Below are 13,370 nucleotides of genomic sequence, written 5' to 3' on the forward strand. Positions count from 1 at the left end.
AGTAAGGGGCTGGAAGTCAGAGCACCTGGAGTTCTGTTCCTAGCTCTGCTAGTCTGCACACAAGCTGGGGCAGGTCCCTGTCCCCTTAGCGACTGCAGCTGGGGAAGGAGATGGCACTTCTGCAGCTAAATCATTAGTTATACCAGGGGTGAGTGGGTGTGTGTAGGGGAGGGTGTTTTCAACCTGATGCTTCAGACACCGCAGGAGCCCCTGCTGCACAGCTGAGCCATTCCATTCTCCATAATAAATAAGCTTTTTAATAATACTGAACACCACTTGCCACCACCTCCCAGAGAAAAAGTCTATAAGCCAGTTGCCTCCTTCCCCCCCAGACAGGTGAAGGTGGAGCCACCCCCAGGCTGGGAGGCAGGTAATGGCAAGGTTGGAAGCAGCCAGCTCTGGAGACAAGCAGCAGATGGAGAGGATGTGTCACAGCCAGACACCAGGTAAGCCTTCAATGAAATGGATGGGTCCCGCTCATTGGGAGCTCCTGGCTCCAGAGGGAGATGCTTGCTGAGGTCCTTCTGCACTGAGATGCCCCAGGTCCCTCTCATCACCCCGCCTCCATCTTCCTCGGAGAACGTGTGCTGAGTCTGCGTGCAAGTGCTGGGATGGTGAAGGGCTGATCCCGGGGCTGCTGAGGCCAGACATGAACTTGGCCCACAGAAAGACCTTTAGGTGTCGCTGCCCACCCCCGCACCCCCCATCCTGTCCCCCACTCCCCCCAGAGCATCAGCTCGAGACCATCCGTAGGCCAGAGTCAGGGTTTGGTCCAGCAGCCCCTTTCTAGGGCTGGCCCTGCCAAACCCCCAGTGCACCCTCTCCCCCTCAGAATTGCTGTGAAGGAGGGGCAGGGCTGGGCTGAGGGGGCAGGCAGCTGTGGTGACCCCCACCTCCTTCCTGCCATCTATGCCCCAGAAGGAATTGCTACAAGCCACGGAGCCCGGCTGGCTCTACCTAGCAGCCCCATGGCACTGACTGGAACCTGCTAGCAGCTCTTAGCACAGGTATGCAGCAGCCCCCACACCCCCCTCTGCAACCTGGCAGATAGGTACTTTCACAGAGCTGTTCCTTTGGGTGAGGCCTTCCAGTGGCGCCTAGCTGGGGCCAGCTCATCACATGAGCAGGCAGCCTTAGATCGTCTTCTCTGATCCCCACCCACCCAAGGCCAGAGACCACCTGTTACCACTGCCCTGAGTGGGCGCAAGGCAGCCACGTGGCACCTGAAGATGCCAAGAGACAGAGACTCCAGCCAGGCCTAGTCCCCTGGTGAATGCCCCTCAAGACACCTCTGTTCTAAGGGGAAGGGCCCAGGTTTAGCTTGGAGCCAGTGTGTCCATCTCTGCCCCAGGCCAGGCGAAAGAACCCTTTTGGACCCTGCCACTCCCTCCAGTGTGATCACCTCCCCCCTTGCTCCTCTGCTAAACAGAGCAGAGCTCAGCCCATCTCAGGTGAGGGCCCTGCTGTCCCGGCAGGTGGGGGCTCTGGGGCCATCATGCCCACCCAGCAGTAAGAAGGCAAAGGGCAGCAGCTGTTTCACCAAAGCATGAAACATGCTCCACCCCTTGAAATTCATCCCAGGGTCACATCCTGATCTGGGCCATAGGGAGAGCATGAACCAGGAGTGTGTGCACACCCACCCCAGGCTCCTGCACTTTCCTTGAAGCCATGTCTCATCTTGTCTCTGTGCCAAGGGGGTACTGCACCCGCCACCCAGGGATCTGGCCTGTCCTCCCCATATGCCTGGGGCTGGACTTTGCCCTGAGAGTCCCACTCATTTGCATGGGGTGTCAGCCAGATATGGCTCAGGTGCTTGCTCACCCAGCCAGAGACAGGAAGTGGGTGTCACCACAGCCCTGCTGGAGGTGACTTGGCTTGGGAGGGAGACTGCTGGGTCCCCACTGTGGGGACTAGTGGTTAGTAAGGGGCTGGAAGTCAGAGCACCTGGAGTTCTGTTCCTAGCTCTGCTAGTCTGCACACAAGCTGGGGCAGGTCCCTGTCCCCTTAGCGACTGCAGCTGGGGAAGGAGATGGCACTTCTGCAGCTAAATCATTAGTTATACCAGGGGTGAGTGGGTGTGTGTAGGGGAGGGTGTTTTCAACCTGATGCTTCAGACACCGCAGGAGCCCCTGCTGCACAGCTGAGCCATTCCATTCTCCATAATAAATAAGCTTTTTAATAATACTGAACACCACTTGCCACCACCTCCCAGAGAAAAAGTCTATAAGCCAGTTGCCTCCTTCCCCCCCAGACAGGTGAAGGTGGAGCCACCCCCAGGCTGGGAGGCAGGTAATGGCAAGGTTGGAAGCAGCCAGCTCTGGAGACAAGCAGCAGATGGAGAGGATGTGTCACAGCCAGACACCAGGTAAGCCTTCAATGAAATGGATGGGTCCCGCTCATTGGGAGCTCCTGGCTCCAGAGGGAGATGCTTGCTGAGGTCCTTCTGCACTGAGATGCCCCAGGTCCCTCTCATCACCCCGCCTCCATCTTCCTCGGAGAACGTGTGCTGAGTCTGCGTGCAAGTGCTGGGATGGTGAAGGGATGATCCCGGGCTGCTGAGGCCAGACATGAACTTGGCCCCACACCCCCATCTGTCCCCACAGAAAAACCTTTAGGTGTCCGCTGCCCATCCGCCCACACCCCCATCCTGTCCCCTACCCCCCCCCAGAGCATCAGCTCGAGACCATCCGTAGGCCAGAGTCAGGGTTTGGTCCAGCGGCCCCTGCCCTGGCCCCTTCACATGATGGAGCAGCTTTTAGCTTTCTCCTTCTTGAAGGTGGAAGAGATGAGTTCAGATCGGCTGGGCAGGTGCAGGAGTCTCTTCGAGAGGCTGCGCCCAGGGCTCTTGGGGGGCAGGGGGCTGGCCTTGCTCAGGCAGATGGTGGATGCTGTCCGGAAGACACTGTGCACGCTCTTCTCTGATGTGAAGGCTGAGCACTCCAGGTAGTTCTCTGCTCCCAGCTGCTTGGCCACAGCACAGCCCTGGAAGCCAGCCAAGGAAAGACCCATCAGCCAGAGCCAGGCACCAAGGCCTGCAGCTGCAGGCCAGGCTCATATCACAGGTGGATTTGGGGTAAAGCTAAGGTTCTGGTTCAGAGCTCCAGCCGTGCTGGAGCCAGAAAGCCTGCCCCGGGCCACTGCCCCAGGCTGTACAGTGGTCATGCTGAGCCCTGGCTGGGGGCGGGGACTAGCCAAGCCCACTCACCTGCTCGTAGGAGATAGGCGCCTGCTTTTGGTGGGACAGCTCTATGAGGGTGCTCAGGTCAGTGCGCAGATCTGTCTTGCAGCCGATCAGCAGCACGCGGGTGCTGGGGCAGTAGTCCAGGATTTCAGTCTTCCACTGCATAGAGAAACCCAGGGTGAGTCAGGCGCCTAGAGCCCATGTCACTGGGCTTAGAGCCTGCAGGGAAATCCCTTGGGGTGACCTGGCTGCTACCCACAGGGCTTATCAGCTGCCCTGCCCATGCCCTCTGGGTCCTGTCACCAGAAGGGTGTAGTTCCCACAGGGCCACCCTGGTGACAGCACAGCTCAGCCTGGTTGGGAGCCTCACCCCATCGCCAGATCCTACGGCCAACACCCAGTCAGGGCTACCTCCCCTCCCCCCTCAGGATCAGACCTGGCAGCAAGGCTGGCTTAGCAGCCAGAGCACAGGATGGGGAACCAGGAATGATTTGGGGGGTCATTTTGGGCAGTGCCACCAGGGTCTGAGTCTTTGTACAAAATGTCAGAGCCACATTGGCAAAGGAGTTTAAGAATCATTCCCTCTCCCCAGCCCAGCATGACTGGAAATGGAAGCAGCAGGACAGACAGGTAGCTCTGGTGCCCAGAAGAGCAGCATGGGCAGGGATGGGCATGCTGCTCTCAACCAGTGGGGCAGAAGAGGCTTCCCCCAGTGTTTAAGCCAAACAAAGTCTTGAAGGAAATCAAGAGGTCACCCCCAAGGTTCAGCCGCCACCCCCTTCCCTCCCAGCTGTAGAGCAGGTCTGGGGTCATGGGTGTTTGGCTCCTCATGAGAGGGGCCAGGCCCTCCATTATGAAATACCCCACCCCTGCAATCAGAGACCCTGGGGGGGCAGGGGGTGGTGTCCAACTGCTCTGCACTGAAGGACCCTCAGACCATGCCAGTGGTGCATCATCTTGTACCCAGCTTTCTTCACCACTGGCTGGGAGCACAACACCCCATCCCTGCCTGTGGGCCAGCTGCCCCAGGGCCCCTCCCCACTTTACACAGCAGGAGGATCTGTCATGGGGGGAGGAGAGGTAGGGTGTGTGTGTGGGGGGTTCTCACCTTCTTCAGGGCACTGTCCATGGTCTCAGGACGGCCCACATCAAAGCAGAGCAGGACGGCGTCCGAGTCGCTGTAGCAGAGGGGGCGCACATTGTCGTAGTATGGGGACCCTGCGGGGGTCACAGGTGAGTGTGTCACCCCCATGAGCCAGGAGTGGGGGGAAGCTGCTGGGAAACCAGCACCCATGGTCTGTCCTGGGGGGGAGCAGGACCCTCCCAAGCAGGGGGCACTGTCCTAGGGGTTCACATGCCCCTACCCCCTATATAAGAAGCTGGGGGACTGACCCACAACTGGCCACAGCTGTGGTCCTCACAGCCCCCAGTTCCATCTCCCCCCCACTCCAGCCCAGCATCCCAGGCTCCTCTCATCCAAGCCTTCAGGAGCCATTTATATAACTTGCTGCCCTGAGTTACCCCAGGGGATTTCCCTGCAGGCTCTAAGCCCAGTGACATGGGCTGTAGGCGCCTGACTCACCCTGGGTTTCTCTACGCAGTGGAAGACTGAAATCCTGGACTACTGCCCCAGAGCTGAGCAGCACCTGGGAGCCGGGCATGGTGGAATGCAGACTGGTGGGGAGGGACCATGTACCCCCAGGGGAGACAGAAGGCCCAGGTGCTCCCCCACCCCCTGTGCCCATGGGGAGGGAAGCCCAGGTGCCCTCCCCCACCCCTGGAAGCAGCATCCAAGCATTTTGCAGCCCAGACACTCTGTGCTCAGAATAGCAAACAGCCAGCTCCCTGTGCCAGCGCATCACCATAGCAACAAGGGGGATCCAAGCAAGACTGGGACCCCCCTCTGGAGGGGGGATGCTGCAGCAGCAAGGGAGGGGGCTGCATCCCTGCTGCAGGGGCTCCCCAATGTGACCTCCATGGTCAGCCAAGGCCCCCCACCCCAACAGCCCCCACACTTCCTCCTTCATTTTAGGTGATTTGTCCCCCTTCCTCTCAAGAAGGATCAGGAGCCTCCTGACCTGGGATTTCCCCCAGTAAGACCCCTGCTCCCCCCTTCCACAGCAGAGCCGCAGTGATGCACTGAGGGGAGAAGCACCTCCAGCTGGGGTCAGCAGGGGCTTGGGGAGCTGGGCTGCAGAGACCCCATGGACACCAGGGAGGGTGGGTGCAGGGGACTCAGGGGGCTGTGAGCAGTCTGGGGGGACAGCAGTTCTTAGATCCACTGCTGCAGCCTCCAGCATCAGACCCCCAGCCCCACTTCTGCTCTTGCAGGAGTGGGGTCCCAGGTTGTCCAGCCCCCCTAGAATGGGGCTGCTATTGTTTGACTGTATTTGGGTTCTGTCTTTGGTGGGGTCAGTCAGAGCAGGCACATGGTTCCCCCTCCCTCCCAGCCAAGCCCCCATTGCTCAGAGATGCCAGGGAAATCCCATCCCCACTGCGTGTGGGGGGGATGGGGGGCTGAATGAGCTGCAGAGACCACAGCTGGCTTTAAGAAGGACTTGCAGGGGGGAATGGGGCTGCATGAGGCAAAGCAAAGCCTGCCCTTGCAATGGTAGGGAACCCACACCCCCCCCGCACACACTTAAAGAATTAATGCAACTCAAAGGGGGTCTCATGCCTTAAATTGAGCTTCCTCCCCTCCCAGCTCCCTGTTCAATTCCTCACACGCTCCCCTGCAGTGCACACTCCTCCCCCACCCCCTCCACCACACACACCAGGAGCAACACAGCCCCACAGAACCCAACAAATTCTAGGCTTGGGGGGCCAGGGCTGGATCTACAGGGACCCCCTCCCACACACACATACCCAGAGAATGAAGGAGCCTCCCCTGCTGCCAGCACCCACCTCAGTCACCCCACCAGGCTTGGGGGGGAGCTCCTTACCAGAAGTGTCCCAGAGGCTCAGCTCCACACACTGCTCCTCCATCTCCAGGGAGGCTGTGTAGTTCTCAAACACCGTGGGCACGTAGGTCTGTGATGGAGAGCAAGCCCCATCACTACCCAGGCCCCTGAGTCCCAGCCCAGAAAGTGTGGGGGGTGCTGCCACAGGCACCCCTCACACTAGCCCAGCTGCCAGCCAGAGCCTGGCATGGGCTACACAGGGCAAGGTGTGTGGCAGGGTGGGGGGCATTACCCCCCCCGTAGGGGAGCACCCATTTGCCACAGGCAGCAGGCACAGAGACCCCCACCAGGCTGCCAGCCCCAGGGCAGGGACCCAGCACAGCTCCAGGAGGCTGGGCAGAGGCACCCCCTGCAGAGCCCATAGGGACCAGCCCCGGGCACCCCCCGTGTAGTTCTCAAACACCGTAGGCACGTATGTCTGCGATGGCGAGCAGGCCCCGTCACCACCTAGGCCCCAGAGCCCCCAGCCCAGGGGGGTGCTGCTGCCACAGACACAGCTCACACTAACCCAGCTGCCAGAGCCCCCAGCCCACGAAGCGGGGCGCCCCCCTGGGGCAGGCCGGGCCCAGCTGCCCCCGCAGCGCCGAGCACTCACCTCGGGGTAGCAGTCCTTCGCCAGCACCTGCAGCATGGCCGTTTTCCCGCACTGCACGTCCCCCACCAGCACCAGCTTGCACCGGGCCACGGCCGGCCGGGGGCTCCTCCGCTCCCGCATGGTGATGGGGTCCCAGCTCCGCTGCGGCTCAGCACGTCTCTGCAGCGCCCGCACCCTGCCCTCTAGCTCCGACCAGCCGCAGCCCTGCAGGGAGTGTGGCCAGGGCTGCCTTTATATGGAACGTACCCGGCCAATCGCAGGCAGAGGTGGGGCTTCCCCTAGCCAATCAGACAGGCGGGGCGCTTGCCTGGCAGCCAACGGCAAAGTTCCTGAGTCACAGCTTCTCCCTAGCCCAGCACCCCCCTGCCTCACCTTCCCGGCTGGGAGCAGCGTGGGACGGGGTAGGGCAGCGGGTCGCAGGGCAGCGCCTGGCACCGCTGCTGAGCTGTTGATCGAGGAGTTTTTTTAACTGGCTTAATTACCAGCCAATTAACGAGTCCGCAAGAGTTTCCACCTTACGCCCACCCCCAACCCCCACCAAATAGTGATGCAGAAAAATTAGTTCCAATGAAGTCAGGGAGATTCCCTCCTTCTCGGCCTGTCCTGGCCGCCCTCCCGACTGGAAATTCTCAGATTGCAAGTCCCGTTGAGTAGTAGTAAGAAGAAGTGACTCAACACCCCTCAAACTCCAGACCCTGATTCCAAGGTGCTCAGCACCCAGCACCTCTTCGGATCCTGGCCTCAGTCGAACAATGCTTTGTAACCACTGATTTTCACGGCCCCACAAGAGAGAAATCAAAGGGGCAAAGTCACTCAGATTCAATAGCTATTAGCCATGATGGTCAGGGACACAGTCCCATGCTCGAGGTGTCCATAATCCTGTTTGCCAGATGCTGGGACCGGGATGCTGGGACCGGAGGACAGGATAAGTATCTGCTCTGTTCATTCCCTCTGAAGCATCTGGCATCGGCTACTGTCAGCAGTGGGCTAGATGGACCATTGCTCTGACCCAGTCTGGCTGCTCTTGTGTTCTTATGTCCAGCTGAAACCCCTGGGTCTGGATGATCTATTTGCAGATGTTTTACCAACTGGAGTTGAGTGTGTCCATTGATGATACTGGATTCTTAACATTGGTAGTAGCCCTTTCATGACTTCAGTGCAGGCTCTAGAGGGGTACAGGGGGTGACCTGAGGGGCGGCAGAGGACTAGGGTAGCAGAGAGGGAGAACATGAGGGTGGAAACATGAGAACTTGGGGGAAAGGATGGGAAACGGGGGCACATGGGTGTAAGGGATACATAGGGGCTGAGCCAGCAGGAGCACCGAGCGTGCAGGAGTTTGGGAGGGTGCTGGCTGGGGGCAGGAAGAGCTGGGGCAGTGATAGGACAGGGGTGGGGAGAACTCGGCCTGGCTCTCCTCCCCAAAACATTCCCATCTCCAGCCCTCCCCCCATGATTCACCCCCACCCCTCTGAGGACTGGGCTGCACTAGGATGTTCGATCAGGTTAACTGTGTCGGTTTGTGCTGGGACGGTTTCCAGCAGGAGCCCTGGGGTGCAGGCCGCCCCGTCGGTACAGAGGTACCTCACACCGGCTCATTTCCCTTCCTGAACTGGAATAAGCTCAGTGCTCAAAGCCTTGTTGCCCCAGTGCATGGGAGCAGTGGGGAGGGGGAGTGTTTTAGCAGCACCAGGACAGATAAAGCAGCAGGCTCTGTTGCTGTCTCCTGGGGGTCCCGGCTGCGCACCGCAATCCCACCAGCCTCACCCCTCGCACTGAGGGCTATCTGCCCAGCAGGCTGGGTTGTTAGGAAAGGCTGGACAGCCCCTGACCTGGTGGAAGTTTAATATGGAAATTGCAACACAGCTCCCTGGATGAACGGCAGGTCCTCCTGGCTGGGCACCAGGGTTGCCAGGGGCACGTGCCTTCGTTCGGATCCTGGGTCCCTTGAGCACTCCTTAGGACCCCCTGTCAGCTGCCATGTCTCAGCCCCCTGATCCTAGGGCTGGCTGCCTCAGCCCCCTAGCCAGGGAGTAGCTGGCAAGCAGCAGAACGCCAGCCAACCCCCTCCTGCCCTCAGCATGCACCCTGCTCCTGACACCCTGGAATGTCCTCTCCACCCGGGGCTCTTGCTGGGCCTGGGTGAGGGGCTGTCAGAGGACCTCTTGTGTTGGAATCTCTCCTTTGGGAAGGTGCTCCATGCAGCCCCAGGTGTGAGCTGGGCACAGGCTGCCTGGGCCCCACCTCCTGCTCAGCCGCAGCAGATCCCAGCTCGCTTTCCATCCCCAAAACCTGGCCAGCCCCTCCCACCCAGCTTCCCTCCACCATGGAGCAGACCCTACACTGGGCACAGCTGCAAAGCCAGCTCTGTGCCTGGGTGACGAGACCCCTGCGCTGTGCGGCGGCATTTCCCTGGGAGCCCCTCAGCCCGCCATATGACCCTAAGCGCCAGCCTGCCTGGGCAGTATGCAGCTGCCAGGGTAGCTCTGCAGACTCACTCCCAGGTGGTGGTGGTGGGTACCTGGTAGAGCCCAGAGAGGGGCAGGAGAAGAATCAGGGAGCTGAGACCCTCTCTGTCTCTGCAGCATCTGGGGACTGGTGGGTGAACAGGGAAAGCCTCTCAGAGCAATCAGGGTGGTAGCACGGACTAGCTGAACCCTGGCTCCTTGGGCTGCCCAGGTGGCTCTGCACCTTGTTGGGTGCCCACAAGGAACTGGAGCCAGCCCCATGGACTCTGTGCCAGCCTCAGCAGCCTCCATGCAGCAGGAGGGCCTGGCTGTCCAGGGGAGCTTGGAGGAAGGATCTGGGCTTTCCCCACGGGCGCTGCTCCAAACTCTCCATTACTCAGCGCTCTGCCTTCCTGCCCAGCGGAGGTCACAGCGGACACTGGTCTGATAACAACCCCACGCCCCTGCTTCTCGGGATTAATCGCCCATTAGTTCACTGTCTGAAAGGAAAACTACCCTGCCCCCAAAACACACGCACCACACGTCACTCTGAAATGAGTCCGGGGTGGGAGGGGGCAAAATCTGTGAGCCCGGTCTCCCAGGTTCTGCTTACAGCTCTGGGAGGAGAGCAGTGTCTAGCAGTTGGTGGGGGAGCTGGAGTCAGGATTTCTGGGTTCTGTTCCCAGCTCTGGTAGGTGGCACGTGACTGAAGCAGTGGGAGGAGAGTGCTGTCTAGTGGTTAGAGTGGAGGACTGGGAGTCAGGACTCCTGAGGTCTGCCCGTGACTGGCTGTGTGATCACGTCAGTCACTTTGCAGCCATCTCTGTGCCTCAGTTTCCCCATCAGGCTGGTGGCTAAACAGCACTGGGTAAGTGCTTATGAACAACTCAGAAAGGCTGACTGGGGCATGCAGGGCAGGCACTTAGAGCTGATGCAGCTAGAATGAAGCTAGGGAGTCAGCTCCGTGGATGGAAACAGGAAACATCTCTAGGCCCTTTAGGAGACAGCAGGGCTTAAGCTGGCTCCTGCTCTTGTGGCTTTCATGCTATTTTGTGGTAGACGAAGAGAAAGCACTTTCCAATCCCAGATTCCATGTGATCACACCTGGCTGCTGGGAAGGGGACCTGGGACTTCCCCCTAGCACTAGAGGGGAGAGCAAGATACCTGGGGTCTGCCAGGTACTTTCCAGCCTGGCTGGTAAACAGCGCTGCTGCTACTCATCTATGCAAATCCCTTGGCAATTAATCTCCCAGCTGGCAGCTGGGGGCAGCTGCCAGGGAGCAGCTCTCTCAGAGGAGGGCAGGTTGGCAGCTTTTGTTCAGCAGCCTCCAGAAGAACAGATCTGAACCTGACTCTTTTCAGGGGTCCCTCCCAGGCCCTAACGATCCTGGTCTAGACATGGGAACTGCCGGCCTGGAACACATCAGGGTGGCTTGTCCTAGCACCTAGTGCACCATGCTAGCCTGCCTGTACAGCGCCTCCTGCTGGAAGAGACTGGGCCTGAAGTAGCCAGAAGGGGGGCGTTATTTTAGGGCTGCTGCTCCTCAGCCATGGGACGGCATGCCCTGGTTTGCTATCTTGCCTCCGCTGTCTGTCTGCTCGATAATACAGGGCAGCAGGAAAGAGGTGGGGCCTGATATGAAGTCCCCAAAGTCCCCTGTGCCCAGCAAGTGAGCAGGAACCCAGCAGCTGCCGCAGCCCGGATTCTCCCAGCAGGAGGCGCTGGTGTCCTGGGCCAAGCCAGACCCTGGAGGGATCGGGATGGAGTTGCCTGTGCCAGTCCTGGCCATTTGTTCCTCAAATGCCACCCCACCCCCACCCCGTGAGGCCCACTCCCTGGCTGGTGCCCCAGGTGGGAAAAGGAGGGGGAGGTATGAGTGAGCCATGCAGCCGGGGGATAGGGGGGGCTGGGGAAAGTCCAGAGATTGCACAGAACGGCTCAGAAATTCCAGGACTCCGGCTTCCTGTGGGTGCATTTCCCATCAGGAGGAAATGCAGATATGCTGGCGAGTGAGGCCTTGTCATGCACAGCCATGGAGGGGAAGGGGGAAAGCTCCAGGCCCCGTGCTCTGGGAGACGAGCTGGCTGCACTGGCTGGGTGTCATGGGGCGATGGGATCCTGCCGTGGGATCTAAGTGCCCCCAACCTCAGGGACAGGTCGGCTCTTGATTCCTCCCTTCTTGGCCCAGACTCTGCAACAGGCCAAATTGGACTGGCCCCAAACGGGGGAACGGGGGGCAGGTGGGGCGAGGGCATAAAACAATGCAGGGAGGGAGAGGATTTGGCATCTCTTCATATAATTAAACCTACACCAGTTACCATGACAACAGTGCTGCAAAAAAAAACACCCCACATTAAAACAATAGTGAAAGAATAACCCCAATTTCCCCCACCCCCCATCCCAGGGGAGGTGTATTAACATGGTTACCCCACCCCCAGGGTAAGGTGTCACCACCCCCCAAGCCAGCCTGGGTGGGGGGTTTGATGGGGTGAGGGGCCAAGGGCAGAGCTGCCCCATGCCCCTGCATCCTGGTCTCCCCAGCCTGGCCTTGACCCCAGGGGCAATGGACGAGGTGACTAATCACGAAGGGCCTGACTGATGTGGAAAGTGGGAACTGACCGAAGACCCCCAAACCCATTCTGCACCCCGGGCAGGGATGACTTTGGGTCACTCGTGACCTGGGGCTGGGGCATAGCCAGTGCCCCCAGAGGGAAAAACCCTGTGCCTCATTCTCCCCCCCACCCCCCACCCAGCCAGCCAGCCAGTCTGAACCCAAGGCCGATTGCGGCCTGGAAGGGGAAATGCCTAATACCTGGTTTACCAGCTCCAGCTCTGCCTGCCAGGGGCTCAGCGCAGAAGGGAGCTGACTGGGTTCCTAGCGCTTTGCAGGGCCAGCCAGTGACAGCCACCAGTATTGTTAATAACTGACACAGCTGAGTCCCAGCCGCCCTCTCTGGGCTTCCTAGCTCTCAGCTGCAGGACAGCCTGGGGCCCTGAATCTCCCCCCAACCCCACTCCATTCTGCATAGGCACCGTGCTCTCTGCTGCCTGTCCTTTGTCAAGCACCTGCAATGCCAAAGCAGCCACTTGACTGGGACAGGGGAGCATGGCGGGGACCCTTAGAGACACCTCTGTAGGCAGCAAGGGACACTGATCCCCCTTGGACTTGTGGGCAGAACTGGGTTCGAGAAGAATCCTCTGTTCACCCCCAGCACCCTCCACACCAGAACTGAACCTCACCTGCCCTGGGGGGTTGGTCAGATGAGGAAATTGAAGCACAGAGAAGGGATGTGCCTCCCCAAGGTCACATCGTGAGTCAATGTCCAAGCCTTGAGTAGAACCCAGTAGTCCTGGCTCCTGCCCCTAGACACAGCTCTCTTCCCAGAGCAGGGCTCAGCAACCTCTGCTCTAACCACCGGACAGCATTCCCCTACCAAAGCGTGGGCCGAGAACCCAGGAGTCCTGGCTCCCTTCTCTGACTCGCTAGCCCAGGCTCCTTCCCACCAGGGAGCTCTGGAACTGGCCACTACTGATATTTTTCGATCCTTGGCCCCCGCTGGTCGGGAGCCATCTGTGCCCATGGCGGGGTGGCAGGGCCCGGGATGTGGAGCTGTGCTCTGTAGGCTCGGCACTGGGCTGGGTCCTGCAGCAGCTGGTGCGGACACCCCAGACCTGGGTACCAGGGCTCCCAGGGCCACCATGGGAACAGGCTCCACCCAAAAAGAGAAAGAGGCTGGCAGCATGCGCGGGGAGTGGCAGGTGGGGAGGGATGTCCAGGGGGCGCTGGGCAGGACAGTGTGGGTGGGGGGCTGCAGGTGCATCCCCCTCCCCTCCACTAGCCCTCCCCCTCCCCTGCAATCTCCTTCCCCCTCCCCCGCCATCCCCTTCCCCATCCCCTCCCCCCACTAACCCTCCCCGCAATCCCCTTCCCCCACTAACACCTCACTAGCCTCTCCCCCTCCCCTACAATCCCTTCCCCTCCCCCTCCCCTTGCTAACCGCTCCCCTCCCTGCCATCCTTTCCCCTCCCCCTCCCCCACTAACCCCTCCCCCGCAATCCCCTCCCCATCTCCTCCCTCCCCCAGGGCGGTCGCCGGGCCCGGCGGGTCCTCCAGCCGCAGGGCCGCTCACTCCCGCCCGGGGCCTCCCTCTTTCCCAGAGCGACCGCTCGTCAGCGCCCAGACCGCAGG

At 60.3% G+C, this 13,370-nt stretch overlaps 1 protein-coding gene across 1 annotated transcript; it reads right to left on the reverse strand.

Moving 5' to 3' along the window:
• Positions 1 to 2,666: 2,666 nt before the first annotated feature.
• On the reverse strand, positions 2,667 to 6,914 carry RND1 (Rho family GTPase 1). Its single transcript, XM_032785613.2, has 5 exons — positions 6,737 to 6,914; positions 6,124 to 6,211; positions 4,290 to 4,399; positions 3,206 to 3,340; positions 2,667 to 2,982 (listed from the first exon to the last, which is right to left on the reverse strand). The coding sequence occupies exons 1-5, from the start codon at positions 6,854 to 6,856 to the stop codon at positions 2,737 to 2,739; spliced, it is 699 nt and encodes a 232-aa protein (XP_032641504.1). The 5' UTR covers positions 6,857 to 6,914; the 3' UTR covers positions 2,667 to 2,736.
• Between the last annotated feature and the right edge of the window lie 6,456 nt (positions 6,915 to 13,370).

The sequence above is a fragment of the Chelonoidis abingdonii genome, chromosome 26 (genome assembly GCF_003597395.2).
Source record: "Chelonoidis abingdonii isolate Lonesome George chromosome 26, CheloAbing_2.0, whole genome shotgun sequence".
In the NCBI taxonomy this organism is placed as follows: Eukaryota; Metazoa; Chordata; order Testudines; family Testudinidae; genus Chelonoidis; species Chelonoidis abingdonii.

Bases quoted from the DNA above. Each gene is read 5' to 3' on its own strand.
- RND1 (XM_032785613.2), bottom strand. From the start codon at position 6,856: ATGCGGGAGCGGAGGAGCCCCCGGCCGGCCGTGGCCCGGTGCAAGCTG. The intron at 6,212-6,736 runs GTGAGTGCTCGG...TCTCCATCACAG, and splicing joins CGAAGGACTGCTACCCCGAG to ACCTACGTGCCCACGGTGTT. The intron at 4,400-6,123 runs GTAAGGAGCTCC...TGACCCCCGCAG, and splicing joins GAGCCTCTGGGACACTTCTG to GGTCCCCATACTACGACAAT.